The sequence below is a fragment of the Taudactylus pleione genome, unplaced genomic scaffold, assembly GCF_031769625.1.
Source record: "Taudactylus pleione unplaced genomic scaffold, aTauple2 ptg000609l, whole genome shotgun sequence".
Lineage (NCBI taxonomy): Eukaryota > Metazoa > Chordata > Amphibia > Anura > Myobatrachidae > Taudactylus > Taudactylus pleione.
This window is the reverse complement of record NW_028285011.1, coordinates 4510860-4529271: the sequence shown is the minus strand read 5'-3', so window position 1 is coordinate 4529271 and position 18412 is coordinate 4510860. Positions and strand designations below refer to the sequence as shown.

Here is an 18412-nt window from a genome sequence, read left to right as displayed (position 1 = left end):
TCGGCTGGGCACACATCCAGGGGCATAACTAGAACTTTGCGGGTCCCATAGCAAAATCTTGAAAAGGCCCCCCCCCCCCCTCTATTGGCACCGAGAGTTAAAAAAACACACATTGGTCCCCACATCAAAACAAAACACATTGGCCTCAATAGGAAAACAAACAAACACACTGCCCCTCACCACCGTCCTCAGCCCCTCATCACTTTCCTTTGCCCCAGCCCCTCATCACCATCTTCTACCCCAGCCCCTCACCAGCATCCTCAGCCCCTCACCCCCATCCTCTGCGCCCATCAACTTCCTCTGCCCCTCATCAACTTCCTCTACCCCTCATCAACTTCCTCTGCCCCTCACTAACTTCCTCTGCCCCTCACTAACTTCCTCAGCCCCTCATCACCTTCCTCTGCCCCAGCCCCTCACCACCATCCTCAGCTCACCACCTTCCCCAGCCCCTCATCACTGTCCACAACCCGCAGCCCCTCACCACCATCCCCAGCCCATAATCACTGTCCTCGGCCCCTCCTCAAATCACTGACCTCGGCTCAGCCCCTCAGCTCATCACCGCAGCCTGCCTCTATCAGGGGTTGTGCATGGATTGGAAACAATGTGTGGCAACGTGAATTTCCTGGTCCAGGCTACAGGGACTATCAGCGCATCAGGCCAGCCCTGCACACTATGGCGCTGCTCACGGCTAGCGGCACCCGGAAGTGCCCGCTAGCCGGGGCAGATGTCCACTACCAGTTTGCATTCCCCGGCAGCCGGCTGATGTGAGCTGGCCCTGCCGGCATTGGGGAATATGGGATCGGACCAGTAGGAACATTCACGCTGTCCTGGTGGCCCAATCAACCCCTGGACAGGTGACTATGGAGCCCGAGCCCCATAGCAGTTGCACCCCCGCATCCATGGTAGCTACGCCACTGTACACATCGTTTAGTGTGTGCCCAGCTTTAGAACGGTGTGACAGTCTGCTCATATCAGGACTGTTCTGCCTAAATCAGGGTATGCGCATGTGATTCTAATATAGGAATAATCGCAGAAATAAGACTCATAATGTAATTTTTTCATTGTATACTGTATGTCTGATATTCTTGCATTTGTGTTGGCATTTTCTGTTTTATACTTACATCGTATAATCAGTCATCTGAGCTTTTCTTATATAGTCACAGGATAAAGCAAATTGTGTTGGGCTAATTTTAACGAGCTCACTCCTTAAACAATGTTCCTGTAAATAGAGAGAAAAGCAGTATGGTATATTCAGATGGCATTGTTCTGTTGTATTACTACTATGCAGGCATAGTGCAGTGTGTTATTTTGCTACTAGAGGGGTTAATGAGCTATATATATTTCATGCAGCTTATATTAATACCTAGCATCAGATAGGCTATATTGTGTTGTTAATAAACAGGAGGCCTATAACCCATAGTGACCGCACTTACTTTTTTATTGTTGTATTTGAGAGCGGTGTACAATTTATCCGCTGCTTCAGTCCTTGGTGTTGCTATGACCACTGCAGGGACATAAAAACCTCCTCCTCCTCCTCCTTTTGCCCCAGTTTTTGAAAAAACACAATCTCCAACCTGAAAACAGACATAAATAAAGGACATAAATATAAGTTAATCAAAATAAAAAACAAAACATTTAAATCTTTTCATAAAAATATTATTTACTACAGGTTTGAATAGTAAGTGTCTGTTTTTCATCCTAGCTATAAGAAATGATGCATTTTCAGAGGACTTTTAATACAAGTTTAAATGGACCTATAATCAATTCTAAATATACCACAATGATGTCTTGCTAGTACATTTCCAATCATCTTCTTGGAGCTTTTTGTGTAAAGTTATAGAATAGAGTAATGTCTGCTGACTTTATTTGCATACAATGCCAGTGGAAATACAGATATGTCCTCATACACCTAGCCTCAATACGGCATATGGTGCGAGACGCCCAGCGTAACTAAGCTGCTCCGAGACGTGTAGCGCACCATCTCTTTCTTAAATTTTGAGCCTTATTCGCATCACAGACGCAGCGAAACACCACTCCAAAGTGTACTACAGACACTCAGCTGCGGCTTTAACTGCACAGGAATTAGTTTAAACTACTTGCCTGACGTGGTGGCACCCTTTGTGACCACGCCAAACTATTATCTGAAATGGTCTCAAACAGTGCGGCCAGTCAGAAGCGCACAGTGGGGGGCTGCAAGAAGATAATCTTCCAGGGGCAGCCAATAGGAGAGGGACCTCCCAGCCCCTCCCCGTGTGAATTTGTTGCCGGGGACCTGGCATGCCGAGGAGCTGTTAGTCACGACTGAAGCACCAGTGTATCTGTAGAAACGTTCATGTAATAAAATACTATATTTCCTTTTGCAGATTAAGCTTTAATACTGGTCCATTTTCCAGTTTGGCAGGTGGCGAAATACTCCTCCTAACCCCTGAATACCAAATGTCCTACAAATAATATTTATATGCACATTACTGCCTGCTGGCATTGCCATTGGATTAGAATGCTGTATGAAGGGGGGGCCCATGTTGCACTCAGAGTAGGCTACTCTGTGTGCCAAGCAGCCCGCCCCTACACCCACACCGGCTGCCAGTGACCATATTTTGAGTGATATCTTCCAAAAAAAAATATGGCTGCCAGCTTTCTAAAAATATCATACAAAAGATGGTTGCTGGCTGAGGGTATAGGTGGGTGGCCGCACAGAGTAGGGTGGGGTAGGGGCGCTGCACAGGTCAGCACCAGTCAGTATCCCGGAGCCAGCATCCCGACCACAAGCATCACGACGGTAAGTATAGGGGGAGGGTTAGGCACTAGGGAAAGGGTTACTGTTATGCTGCGGGGAGGAGGGGGGTTAGGTTTAGGCTGCGGAGAGGGAGGGTTAGGTTTAAGCTTTAGGGAGGGAGGGTTAGGTGTAGGATACTCACCTGCAGGTGTCTGTAACCTAAAGGTCCCCATACACGGTGCAAATTTTTTACACGATTTGTCTGTTTTCGATCAATTTGAATGACCAATAGTGTAAAAAGTGCAGTGTGTGGGGATGATCTCGATGGCGATGCGTGCCCCCGCCGTCGAACATCGTCGTCGCTGATCAATTGAACCTGCAGAAAGATTTAGACCTATCGTACATGATTTGACACATATCGTTCGGTGTGTGCATGATGAAGGATGCGATGTACGATGGTAGATTTGTTGACAATCTCCCTGGCCACTCCCCTCCTCCATTTTGTGCCAGACGACATGGAGGACGGAGAGAGCAGCAACAGTAGTAGTAGTAGCTCCGTGGATCGTCTGGGGAGATTTGCTTTTTTTGTAGTGAGTATATACATAGCACCTGTATTCCATGTATTCCACTGCACCACCAATGTTTATTAACCCCAGCTCCGCCAATGTACCCACTACACCACCAATGTTTATTAACCCCAGCTCCGCCAATGTACCCACTGCACCACCAATGTTTATTAACCCCAGCTCCGCCAATGTACCCACTGCACCACCAATGTTTATTAACCCCAGCTCCGCCAATGTACCCACTGCCCCACCAATGTTTATTAACCCTTGTCCCGCAAATATACCCACTGCCCCACCGTTTATTAACCCAAGCTCCGCCAATGTACCCACTGCCCCACCAATGTTTATTAATGCTTGTCCTGCAAATGTACCTACTGCCCCACCAATGTTTATTAACCCCAGCTCCGCCAATGTACCCACTGCACCACCAATGTTTATTAACGTTTGTCCCGCAAATGTACCCACTGCTCCACCAATGTTTATTAATGCTTGTCCCGCAAATGTACCCACTGCCCCACCAATGTTTATTTACCTATGTACCACCAAGCTAGTTTTTAAAAAAAATATTTTATTAAAAAGACTACTCAAAGGTAATGATACATACGGTAATTGTATATACGCTTTTCCTTGGTCAGGCCCCTTTGCGTGTACGGCTTCATCAAGTGTTCGTGTAGTGCAAATGCCTTGTCAGCCACAAACACAAAGTTAAGACCGTGCTTCGTTTCCGCTGTTGTTGGCAATTTCAGGCTATTGGAGGTAAGCCTTTCATAGAAGCGAGTGTTTTTAAAGGACCCTCCATCCGAAGCACGGCCATTTTTCCCAATATCCACAAAGATTAATTAACCTCATAGTTGGCGTTCACCACTGCCATGAGTACAACACTAAAAACCCTTGTAGCTGTAATAAAAGGATCCGCTATTGGCAGGTGGGGTTATGCGAATATGCTTCCCATCGATTGCTCCCCCGCAGTTTGGGAAATTCCACCCCCGATCAAATTCCTCACCAATGGTTTGTCACTCTTCCACCATTGACGGGAACTAGAATAAAAAATTTTTTCTTAATTAAAATAGGATATTTACACTTTTTTATTCTCTCCTCCAACAGTCTGTAACACCTGACCAGGACCTGAGCTATAGCCCCCAAATGTCTGCCAGAAGTGAAAGCGAGGCCAAATGTAGTCAGCCTCCTTCCCAAAGCTATCGATGCAAGACCCAGTCACAGTCATAGAGACTATTGCAAGTTGAGCAGGCCCTTCAAAACCCCCCGGACTTGTTCCATAATCTGGACACACATATTGCCAGTAGTTTACTGGCTATGGAACAGGATCAGCAGATACACGCTGAGCAGATCATATATGACACTGTCATAAGGGGAAAAACCAAAAAACTGGCCTGCTCTACAAGGCTTACTGACGAGCCTCTGCCCCAGCCAACTGTGCAGTCAGGGCCTGATTCAGAGCCGGACGCTATTTGCGAACGGTCGTTCAGAAAAAGGGGCCGGCTATTTAAATTGAGCGCTCGCTCATTGCGGTCTGTTGACGCCTCTATGTCTGAGCGAGCGAACGAAACATGCGCTCGCTATTTTGTAAAGACGCCCCCTGGCCGTTTGCATCATACGTCTTCTCCGCTATTTATTAGATTAATCGAGTACATCGAAAGGCATCTGAACTGCTCGCAGTGCTTGTGGTAGGTTTTACTTCCCGCAATCACTGCGAGCAGTTCAGGCTAAAAGACAACCAAGTGACGTGGTCGATGACGCTCCTTTACTAATTATGCACTCCCATTAAACGCCCATTTGACCGGTAGGAACGCCTGCGTTCAGATCTCCACTCCCCGTTTTCAAGCACCTTCCCTTGTTACCACCCACAAACGGTACATTCTGTCACTCAAATTAGCAGGCCCTCGCTGTTTTGCGAGCGCACGATTTCCGACCGCAATGACTGGTTGGCGCATGCGCATTATGACCCATACGCATGCGCAGATGTGCGAACATCGCTCGGAGCGAACGAGCGGCCGCTTACGAGCGGCTCTGAAACAGGCCCTCAGTTCGGAGGATTGTGCCCTCCACATCACAATCAAACCCATCACCCAGCTACCAGCCCACAACACTGATGGGACCAACTCCATCCCACCCTACACCCCATCCCACTTACCCTACTCCCCAAACCACTTAACCCTCTACATCCTCAGAGGCTCTCTACAGAGCCATGCTGGAGGTGGACGAGGAACCACCTAAATTTTTAAATTTATGACCTGTTTTTTTTAATGTTGATATTTTTAGGAGCAGGCCCGAGCCTTATTTTTTTGGTAAGCAAAGTTAGATTTCGGCGCCCCTTGGTGGACTTTGCGTGTACCGAAGTCACAAGCCCGAAAAAGGAAAGGCCGTGGTCTCGTGGGTATGGCTTACCCACGAGACACGCATTTAATATCTTAAACTCAGGACACAACGTGCGCCGTCTGCAAAGGGGGCGTGGCCTTGCTTCACGCCATTGTTTCGTCACTCACTCCCAGAGATTATGGGCTCCCTCCAGAAATTCTCCCCGCACTGTGTAAATGCCTGTGTGCATGCGCTTCTGGGTTAAGTGCCCGGAGCGATTTAATTATTCCTTATGGTTAGCCAACGGTTAGCCACAAAAAATAGCTGTAGATCTCAGGATAAGTGGCAGGAGGTATTCCAGTACTGCCCTTAGTATGCCCACAACTAGCATTAAATGTACACTGGGGCAAACTTGCGGGCTTAACGGTAATTGAATATTTCCGGTCACTTAACCTGATAGCTAAAGCTGGAGGGTAAAGCTTGCAGATAACTAAATATACTGTATATGTCCCATCAAATTAAAACAGCAAAATTCGCAGTTACATAAATTAAAATATAATGACTTCCACCTTTCTTTTTTCCACTAAATATGTGAATGCTGATCTTTAAAAAGATATAGCAATGTCCGTGTCTGTGTGTGTGTATATATATATATATATATATATATATATATACATACATACATACACACACAAACTTGTTAGTATATCTTTTTAAAGACCAGCATTAACACATTTAGTGGAATAAAAAGCTATTGGGAGTTTTATATAATATATATATATATATATACATATACACACACACTACACATTTGGGAGTCTAATGTATATCTTATAATTACTATCCTTTGCAAAAACCTTACACTGAGTAATGAAACCAAAACACGTTATATAGTGCACCCCCTCCCCCAAGGCTGCAATGTCCTCCAGGATCTAAGGCAGTGACAGGCAGCCTGACAGGTTAGTGCTCACCTTGACTTCTATTGTATATGTGGGGCTGGGCGTCCTAGGAGGAGCGTCAGCATGCAGCTCCTCATCATCACTGGCACAGCAGCAGGAAAGCGGGTGTGCGGCGCCGACGTGACGTCACCACGCCACGTTGCGCAGCCAGAGGAGGCGGAGGCTGCTGCAGTTACAGAGAAGCCATAGAAGTCCTTCCGGTCACGGCAGGCAGTAAATCTAATCCTGACTGGACGGACATTAATTAGTGGTAATTGAGTATCGGCAGTCTGGCTAATGAATGGTCCAGTACAAATCCGGACCACCCATTAGTTTTGCTACAGATAGTAGAGAGATGAACCCAGGGTTCATCATCTCTCTACACCACTTTAGTGGCCGTGTCGGGAACGGAACTGCGGCCTGGCGGTGTCACGGCGCCCTCTGCCCGCTGGCACCCTACGCGCATGCGTAGCCGGCGTAATGGTGGGCTGGCCCTGGTGAGGACGCATATTGGACATGGTCACTAAACACATGATGTAAGGACAGATAGTTGGATGCTAGGGCCACAATCTGGACTTGCTCCATGTGTTTCTTTTCCGAGTCAATCCGCCGTCTGAACCACCATATACCATAGAGCAGCATAGATATTGGGAGAGATAAAACTGGTTGATAACGCACTTTTTATACCACCATTATAAACCATGTTGGTTAATAATATATTAAAATGCAGCCATGTTGGTAGCTTTTCATTCCAAATATGCAGCCATAAAGGTTGCCACGTTACATATATACAGCCATGTTGGCTGTTTTGTTTCTACATTTTGTTTAAAAAAATAAAAAAACCTATTTCTTTAACCAGAAAAACGTGTAGCGTTTTACTCATCTTAAAGTAGTGGTACTTCAGGACATTCACAATGGCTTTGCAGCTGTGCGGGATCATGTGCTCCAAAGCCTGAGGGGAAATGAGGGTCCCAAACTTCAGGACATCAAAGTACCTTCCTGTAGCCAGGTACTTCCGGGTAGCTTTGAGCCTCTCCTCAGCAGGGATGGCCCTCTTCATATTCGTATCCTGCCTCCGGATATAGGGAGTCACCAGACGCAGCAATTCCTGGAAGGTGGCGTCATCCATGCGCAGGTAGTTGCGGTAATAGTCCAGGTTGTTCTCCCGAATCTCCATCAGCAGTGGTATGTGGGAGCGAATCTCCCTCCTCATCAGCCACTCCTTCGTCCAGCAGGACCTCATCCTCCTCCTTTCCTCAGCTCCATCACCTTTCAGCTTCAGATAGCCATAGGCTAGCAAAAGCTTATAGAGATATGAATCCATCACCACAGAATAGAATGTAGTATAGAACACACTTTGTTAAAGGCAAGCCAAAAACAAAGCAGAGCACAATAGCAATGTACTGCGTTCAGCAGGCATAAACCAAGCCTCACTAGTCACAGAGCAGAATGTGCACAGACCTAAAATGGTGGCTGCCTTTTATAGCCCCAAGTTCAGCCTTCCCATTATTAAAATTCCAGCAGATGAATCGTGAGGTTGTTTGCTGCAAACAATATGTCGTCTACGATCTGCAGTTGTTTATGACCCATCTATATCGTTATGTCAATTGTTCCGTGCGTGGGCACAATGTCGTGTGACCGGGCGAGTTCAGGAATTCAAGGTAAATCGCTAACGAGATTGGATCGTAAGCAAATCGCACCGTGTATGGGGGCCTTAACCCTGTTGGGATTCTGACTGCCGTAATCCTGAGCGCCGGCATCCTGTACGCCGCCGGCATCATGTAATACATTTCTGAATTGGATGCAGCAACTCTCATGCTATATTCCCTCTGATGGATACAAAGTATTCCTGAGTTTCCAGGGTGGCAATGAAAGTTGTTGAAGACAGAATACATTTTATTTATATCATTAATTCACTGTAAAACATATAATAATATACAATATAGTAACCTTTAGCGTTGGACAGGGCAGAGCTCCTCCGGTTTGTATTATAAATCTGATGGGAACAATTTGATTCTCCCCTTGCCAGAAATCCACAAGAGCAGACTTAGCATTAATACTTCTCAGCACGGTTCCTGCAGGGAAGAATTCATGTATTACTATTGGAACGAACATGCTAACTATACATACTGGTAACGTCTGAATTCACATATGTTAAAATAGGAAAAGAAAATATAATTAAGATAGTAGCTGACTGGAAAGGGGCCATAACATTGCCCATGTATTTTTCCACTACTTGCCTGAATGCTTAACCCAGCAGTTTATTTTCCACACAGCCTATTACTCAGTCTGCCATTTGTAGCTAGACACACAGGGGAGAGAAATAACCACCATCTTCTTACTCCCTCATCCCTTCCTCCATCCTACCACATGGATTACACTATAAGCAATGGAATCCTAAACATACAGAAATATCTAAGTAACTTGGAGCAGTGAGATAAATAGGGACAGTGGATGGGAATGGCATGTGGTGATCTGTGATAACTGGATTACTGCATTGTGATATCTGCATTCTATGCGATACAAATGGAGTTTGTATAAACAAGTTTAATGTCTACAACTGTAAAATCACCTGTAGTAGGTGGTATTTTGAGGACCATGTAATACTTAGCTGGCTAATATATTTTCCAAAAAACACTCATAAATTGTAGTTTTTATTAATGATTTAATTAGATTAAGAACATCTATTTAAAAACTTATCCAACAAGATTAAAAAAAAACAATTTTTTAACAGTATACTGTACTATAAAATCGCATTTTTTATGGTATTGTGTAGTGATGGCCATTGATGGCTGTACCAGCGATGGCAGATGAGTTTAAACCACCATTAAAATACAATTGATGGTTTAGTTATTGATAAAGGAGTTCTCCATAGACCACCGATGTTTCCTTAACATCAGGGGCTACCATCGATGGTGAGGTATCACTGCCTGCCAGTGATGGAAAAACCACTTGCTATAGGTCATAGATCATCAATGGTTTGTACACCGTCAAAGGTTGGTGCCCAGTCCTAGCATACTGTATAGTATATAGTATACCATTCCTAATCGAAGGCTCCGTATCAATAGTTTTGATTGATACGAGATCGCCATAATCCAAAATAATATTTTTTCACAACTCTAAATAAAGGGATTAAATATAAAGGTTTAATTATACAAATAGGGTGTTCATACAGATTATTAATAATTTCTTAAAATATCAATTTACCTAAAACCTGACAAATTAAGATTATGCGATGATCAGGACACACTTGGGGGACGAGGCTCTGCTGTGTTTATATGTCCCCGGCAGCTGCTCCTCTCTACACACTGGTGGCCCGGCAAATTTATATATTAACATTTCCTCCGCGGCTTCTCTTCTCTACTGCCATCGGGTATATAGTCGTATAACATTTCCCGGGTGGCTGTTCCTCTCTGCAGCTGCTGGGCTGTTCGATACCTACTGGACACAGTGATTGAAACACACCATCCGCCTAGTTGGTGTTTTGACTGGTCGAATTGTGACCATGACAGGGAAACAGGCCTGGCATCTGGGTGGTACATAAGGGGGATACTTGTATCGGGCCCTGAGATTCAGAGGGGCCCCAGTTTCCCAGGAATCTGGGTAGACCAGTTCATTTGTCCCCATTGCCTCTGCCACTGCTGTATTTAGCAGAGCACAACACAGAGAAGCTGATGCTCTAACATCTTTACCCTACTAACTAGCTGTCACCTGTCTGTTGTGCCTTGGCAAGAGGGTCCATTGCGATTCTGGCATGTTAAACTCCACTATTTCTTTGCAAATCTGGTGAGTGCCCTAGCTTCCATATCAATGGATCACTGTATTGGCTATATATATATATATATATATATATATATATACATATATATTTCAAAATAGAAGTGTTAATAGTTTATTTTTATCAAATAACAAAATGCAAAGTGAATGAACATAAGATAAATCTTAATCAAATCAATATTTGCCCCTTTGCCTTTAAAACAGCATCAATTCTTCTAGGTACACTTGCACACAGTTTTTGAAGGAACTCGGCGGGGAGGTCGTTCCAAACATCTTGGAGAACTAACCACAGATCTTCTGTGGATGTAGACTTGCTCAAATCCTTCTGTCTCTTCATGTAATCCCAGACAGACTCGATGATGTTGTGATCAGAGCTCTGTGGGGGCCATATCATCACTTCCAGGACTCCTTGTTCCTCTTCTTTATGCTGAAGATAGTTCTTAATGACATTGGCTGTATTTTTGGGTCGTTGTCCTGCCTCCCTGATGGTATTGCATAATGGATAAGTACCTGCCTGTATTTCTCAGCATTGAGGACACCATTAATCCGGACCAAATCCCCAACTCTATTTGCTGAAATGCAGCCCCAAACTTGCAAGGAACCTCCAACATGCTTCACTGTTTCCTGCAGACACTCATTATTGTACCGCTCTCCAGCCCTTCTGTTACAGCCAAATATTTAAAATTTTGACTCATCAGTCCAGAGTATCTGCTGCCATTTTTCTGAACCCCAGTTCCTATGTATTTGTGCATAGTTGAGTCGCTTGGCCTTGTTTCCACGCCGAAGGTATGGCTTTTTGGGCACAATTCTTCCATGAAGGCCACTTCTGGCCAGAATTCTCCGAACAGTAAATGGGTGTACCTGGGTCCCACTGGTTTCTACTGATGGCACTGCTGGACATCTTCCTACTTCGAAGGGAAGTAAGCATGATGTATCTTTCATCTCATGCATTAAATTTCCTTGGCCGACAACTGCGTCTAAGATCCTCAACGTTGCCCGTTTCTTTGTGCTTCTTCAAAAGAGCTTGAACAGCACATCTTGAAACCCCAGTCTGCTTTGAAATCTTTGCCTGGGAGAGACCTTGCTGATGCAGTATAACTACCTTATTGCTGTGCTCAATCTTGCCATAGTGTATGACCTGTGACATGAAACAGTCTTCCACTACCTCTCCTTTGCTGCAGAGTTTGGCTGCTCCTAGCCCAGTTTTAAGCCTCCTACACAGCTGTTACAGTTTCAGTTAATTACTGTTTCAACCTACATATGAAAATTATGATCATTATCACCTGTTTGTTATAATTGGTACATATCATACACCTAACTATAATTCTACAAAATACCTGACTTTGTGCAAGTATACCTAGAAGAATTGGTGCTGTTTTGAAGGCAAAGGGTGGATGCACCACATATTTATTTCATTTAGATTTATCTTCTGTTCATTGATAAAAATAAACTATTACCACTTCTATTTTTGAAACCATTCTTACTTTGCAGCATTTTTTCCACACTTGCTTAAAACGTTTGCACAGCAATATATATATATATATATATATATATATATATATATATACACTCCAAGACCCGGCACTCCTGTATAAACTTTTTCTCTGAATGCTCCGATGCCCTCCTCAGGTTACATGACCCATAAATATCCTCTCACAGCAGGCCGCAGTCAGGAGTCTTTGTTTACTGAAACAATATAAGTCCTTTATTGACCGACATTTCAGGAGTCACCCCGTCATCAGGGACACAAGTACAAACAATGTGCACAGAAATCACATTTATATTTTTCAAGCATGAACCATAATTAAATTAGCTACTGAGAGCACTCACTTGAGACACGCCGATGTGTGTAGCCCCATGGCGCGCGCTGGGACCATGAGCCGCACCCTGATGACCTCACAGATCGGCGCTCCCAGTGTCAAGTGAACAGCCTAGTTGCTAGGCAACTCACAACAACGCTTTATACATACTGTATGTATCAAGTAGATGAAAACAGATAGGGATAAAAACAATAAAAACAAAGTTAAAAACACACAGCCTCATAGCAGTAGTACCCGTCCATACAGGCTAGTTTAGGTTTATAATTATATAGTGCAGTTTTATAATTTTATAATGCAATGCAATGCAATGTTCATTTGGACACTCCAACAGCCTTGCTATTATAGACGATAATTAAAGGCATAAAATAAATGCATAAAAAATGCTAATTCAAAAAATTATAATCTCAATCAGGCTGATATATCAGAAATCTATTAAGTTCAGTGCATATAACGAGCATGATAAACATATATAAGGGTTATAGAAAACACTGGAGCCCCAATATCTAATTTAAAACCTTAGGTGCCAATATATTCAAAGTGAATATCCATTTGCTTGCTTTCTGAAGTAACATTTTTGCACGGTCTCCCCCTCTTCTGAGGTTTGGGACATAATAATACTTGCTACCCCGTGTTTAGCCACTAGACAGTTTAGGGCTACTGGCTGGTCACTATGGCCTGTTTTCAAAGCTTGTCGGATGGCACTATGATGGAGGGCATCCACTCTTTAAATTTCCTCTTTGTCTTGCCCACATAGCTAAGGCCACATGGGCAAGACAGTAGATATACCACAAACGTAGTTGTACAAGCCAATGCATAATTTATTTTAAACCATTTTCCCGTATGGGCAATGCTAAAACGTGTCACCTCTCAGTAGAGATCTGCAGGTGAAACACCCCAAACATCTATAGCAGCCAAGTTTATGGCTCAAAAAATGTGAAGATTTAACTTTGGTCATCCCAGTTATATCTAACTATTTGTAATAGTTCTACTTCTGGTATAATATGGCATGAATCTCGAGTCCAAAATCTTTAGCAGATCGTAAAGACATCACCATACGTAGGACGGATAAGGGAGGGGCTACAGTGATTCAGGACCTTAGTGCATATGATAGTGAATGTATACGACAACTACAGGATGATACCACATATTCACTATTAGATAAAGATCTAACTATGGAATATAAAAAGGAGTTGGACCTGATATTATCAGAAGTTACTTCAAGTGGTATAATCACACCAGAATTACAACGGGCATTAACTGTACAACATCCTATACTCCCTCCATTTTATACAGTGCCCAAAATTCACTTGACACTGGGAGCGGCGATCTGTGAGGTCATCAGGGTGCGGCTCATGGTCCCGGCGCACGCCATGGGGCTACACACCGGTGTGTCTCAGGTGAGTGCTCTCAGGAGCTAATTTAATTATGGTTCATGCTGTATATAAATGTAATTTCTGTGCACATTGTTTGTACTTGTGTCCCTGATGACGGGGTGACTCCCGAATTCTGTGAATAAAGGACTTTTATTGTTTCAGTAAACAAAGTCTCCTGAGTGCCGCCTGCTGAGAGAATATATAAGCACATAGCACATGTAGCTCCGTGCCCTTCATCACTATTTCCTCTAAAATTATTTATTAAATTGACCCCTTACCATTTACAATACAAATACTTGACAGATTTATTTTTACACTGTGATTTAGAGGATTTAGAGTAGGATGGACCCCCCACCCAATTCTAGATCTGTCAATGCATTTAATATTTGCTCCACTGCAGTGCAAGATGGTTTTACCAAAGTGCAAAGTTGTATGCTGTAGCTGAATTTACGCCTAAAAGGTGGCCATACACTGTGCAATTATTGTCCCGCTCAGCCAATTATTGGCTATATAGGATGATCAGGTCGATAATTGCACAGTTTATGGCAGCAACTGAGCATCAATTATTAGACTGTCGGCCATGAAAAAACTTCCAGCATGCCTGACAGATGCTATCATTTGTGCTCGGATATCTCACCATCAGACAGATAGACCAATTATCTGACAGTGGATAGCAAGGTTATTTTATGTGATCAGCATGTCAGACAATTGGTCTTTATGTGTAATGGTGAGTTTTATCTGTCAGTGGGACTAATTCATGTTTGTACGCAATCGCCGATGTCCACGCAAGTGAGCAATTATCTGCAGACTGCGCATGTGCAGAGATCGCACTGGGCATGAGCAAAGATGCTTTTGCGATCATGCACACACATAGATTTTTATCGAACAGTGCCTGACAGGAAGGGACATTTTAGGGGAGGTAATGCAGGCTTGTCATGGCTGTTTTCGGGGCGTGTATCTGTTGTCAGCTGCGATTGTGTACATGGTAAAACATGTCACCTGCATCGGTACTGCCACAGCCAGTTTGCGTAGCTGTAGGGCTACCCTAGCAGCAGGGCCACAACTAGGGGGGGCTAGAGGTGCACGTGCCAGAACTCAGGGGGTGAAAAAGGGCTGATTCGTGGTGGCTTGGGGGCTGCAGATTCAGAAAACTGCCATTTCAAAAATGGCCGCTGCCAAGGAAGAGACAGATGCTAGACCTCTTATTGGACCTCTAGTGTCTGTCTCCTCCTTGGCGGTGGCCATTTTTGGATGGCCACTTTCAGCAGATTTCATGCGGACTAGCTGTCTGCATGGACTCTGCTGAAAACAGCCATCCAAAAATGGGCGCCGCCAAGGAGGAGACAGATGCTAGAGGTCCTATTGGACCTCAGAGCAATGAGCATGAAACCCCCTGGCAACAAGCATGTAACCCCTGGCAATGAGCATAGAACCCCTGGTAATGAGCATAAAACCCCTGACAACGAGCAGGTAATTTTATGCTCCTTACTGTGGGACATAAAATGGTGTCGGGCAAATATGTAAGTGGCACTTTGGTAATAGGCATTACAGTGTGTGGCATAATGTGTAATGGACATTATGGTGTGTGGAATAATGTAAGTCACTATACCAGGGACGTCTGACTAGTGCACTGCCTTATGGAGGAGCAAGGACAAAATCCAGGTACGGGAAGGGAGGGGGCGCAAAATTGCTGCCTTGCACCGGATGACAGATATCCTAGTTTCGGCCCTGCTAGCAGTCGATGCTCCTCATTCTTGCTTATAAGCTGCGTATGTGTACGCAGTTGCAAATGAGTTTGCGATGGTTCCAGTGGGCGCCTATCTTCTTTTTTGGGCGGCAGCTTCACCGGCTTAGATTTGCAGTTCCAAAGCCTAAAAAAATTGCAATTTCGTAAAAACATGAATTAGGCCCAGTGTATCTCTACCTTAACTTTAGTGCATATCACACTTGAATACTCTCCCGGAATATACTGTATGAGAGTATCCCACATTTGGGGGCGATATCACAGGCTACCGGAAGAGGAGTCAACCATTATGGTGAATCGCAGCATTACGTCCTGAGGTTGGGTCTTAAATGACACAATTCACAGCAAAATGATTCCCATATGTCCCACCTGGCCCTCTTATTCCCTAGATCCCCAGAAGTCATGTTAAAGAAGTATGAGAAAATCAATAAAAATTAATTATTACTTAAAAAAAATATATGTACTACTTCCATCAAAGAGCTAAAAAACAGAATGCAACGCGTCTGAATGCATTTGTGTTTGAAAGGAATACCTTAAAGCCACCTTGTGGTGAAAGATGATAACTGGTTTTAAAACCAATTAACAGGACAAATTTGAAAAAGGAACAAGCTTTTATTGCTGTACTATGCAATCAGATGTTGCCCTGAACAGCACTAAATGCTCATCACTCTTTCATAGAAAAATCATCACTCTGCATTTACCACAATGGGTGTGTAAGATCCTTCTGTTGCCTGAGATCATCTGAAATTATTTTTATACTAAGTCTTCACAGAATACTAATTCTTGTCTAAATTAGAAATATATGCCAATTCTTATAGCCAGTAGTGCATCTCTATCTTCTATCACTGCAAAGCAGAGGAACACTAGAACTTGTGTGCTGTTACTTGCAGTTTTCTAAATAATATTATGTAGAGACTGGCAGCCCCGGCGACATGGAGGTGGACTAGGAGCACAGCTGTACCAGAGCCCCCGAGATTAATTAGATCTAACCGTTGCCTATGCTCCTGCAGTGATCAGGAGGGGCACAGGCAACGGGATCCGTCTGGGGAGCTGCTGTAGCAGCATTACTGCACTGGCAGTGGTCGGTGCAATACAAAAATTGGATTATTATGGCAAAGCGTGCGTGATGTCATGGCGTCACACAGCGCTGCACCATTGAAACAGAGCAGAGGAGCCATGGCAGACTGCCAGAAGAAGATAAGTGTATGGGCTGGAGAGTCACTGTGGGGGCAAGAGAAAAACTGTGAGGGCTGGAGACTCTAAGGCTGAAGGGCAATTGTGGGAGCTGGAGAGACACTGGGGGCTGGAAAAAGATACTGGGGGCTGAAGAGATACTATGGGGGCTAAAGAAAGACTGTGGGGGCTGGAGGACCACTGTGTGTGTCACCACCCACAAACTGCCTCTCCTGTCTCTCACTCTGCTGGGCAGTCTATGCGCAATGAGCGAACGCTTCCCGATATCTCGCACTGGTTGGCGCACGGTGATGCGTACGCATGCTCAGAAAGCGACAATCGGCCAGCTACGAGCGAACGCATCCTAGCGAGCGGGTCTGAATCAGGTCCATAGTGCGATGCACGGGCACGTTTGTGGTGCGATCAGCCACAATGAACTTGGGCGCATCTGTAATTAATTCATTTTGTACCACTGCGGTATAAAATGTTAGTTACCACTGCATTTAGGTGAGGTATGTAAATTTACCCCAGAATATTGAGAGAGATTTCACAAGCCTCCTAAAGATGATAAGTGGAGGTGTTACCCATAGAATCAATAAGATTCTAGCTATCATTTTATAGAATGTGCTAGATAAATGACAGCTAGAATCTGATTGGTCGGTGAGGAACACATACAGTTGACCTCTTTACTAAGTTTGATGAATCTCCCACATAGTTCAGTCTAGCCATACACGGTGCGATTTAGAAACGTAACGATGCGTTGTACAGTTTCTTTTGAGATTCTTCCCTTGAAATTCTTAATACGATGTGGTAAAATGGTGTAGGTGTACACGATTGTACATATGAGCATACAATCCCAACATGCATATGTATCACATCCTACACGATAGATCGCAATCTTACGGTTTTCCCGTAAGATTTACGATCCAGCTATATGACGGCGGGGACCCGCATCGTCATTGTAAACATACACAAAACAACACACGATGTGCACAATTGACCGTTACGATCGATCGGAATCATCCAAAAAAATCGCACCATGTACGGGCCGCATAACAGTGATTATTTTGTAAACAAAGCATCTTTTAAACTGTTCACTTCTGGGAACAGGAACAACTGCAGTGCTGATGCTAGTTGGGGTAACAGGTAATGCTAGTAACATATTTTTCACTGATATTAACATTTCCGTTCTATCCCTTAATAAAGTTATGGTGGAACATCTAATAAGCAACAATGTGGAAATTTAAAGTAAGACTTAATGTATATCAAACTGCAGATGTGAAAAGTTTTATTTTAAGGTTGAAGTAAATTGTAGCAGTAGTCAGTACCTGGGTAATAAAACCCATCAATTTCAGACCTTGCGATTACTTTTTGACTTTTCAGTGTGTCCAATAGTTTTCTTTTTGATTTAGTTTGTTTATTTTTCTTGTCATTCTCTTCATTATTTTTCTGTTGAGAACACATAATTAACAATAAAAATTTTTAAATTAAATATAAAGTACATTAAAAATGTCAGTGGTTAAAGACAGTAGACAATGAGAGTGACCTGACAGCTATTGTTGTCTGTTGGATAAATTTAGTTCCTTAGTAAACATACTGGCCTGCTTACATGCCCACTCTATATCTCTATAATTTTTTTATTTTAATTCTTTATTTAGAAAGCTCATAAAAGAGTAACATAGAAAACACAAATATAGTGTACATGAGCCTATATCTATAATTTTAAGAACATTTTTTGGTACAAACAGGACAGCTAATTCACTGATTCTAGGTCAGTCAAGGAGTAGTTGACTTATTCCTAATGTGTTAATGAAATATTGCATTTGGTATCCTACAACTATAGGATAAAAATTATATTTAATGTGTTCCATTTCAGATTAAATGGATTTTGCTAAATATTAGAATAAATACAAATAACTGTATTTATCACAGTGTTAAAATAACATCTGAATGACATAATTCAGTACAAAACATTGAGAATTGTCATTG

General features: G+C 43.4%; 1 protein-coding gene across 1 annotated transcript in view; it reads right to left on the bottom strand.

Annotated features, from left to right (window-relative positions):
- Positions 1-18412, bottom strand: part of VWA3B (von Willebrand factor A domain containing 3B) — a 201201-nt gene that overhangs the window by 94977 nt on the left and 87812 nt on the right. Inside the window, exons 22-25 of the mRNA XM_088454098.1 lie at positions 17752-17872; positions 8487-8611; positions 1434-1574; positions 1122-1219 (exon numbers count right to left, since the gene is read on the bottom strand). Coding sequence (XP_088310224.1) covers positions 1122-1219; positions 1434-1574; positions 8487-8611; positions 17752-17872 — 485 coding nt within the window. The remainder of the gene's footprint in view (positions 1-1121; positions 1220-1433; positions 1575-8486; positions 8612-17751; positions 17873-18412) is intronic.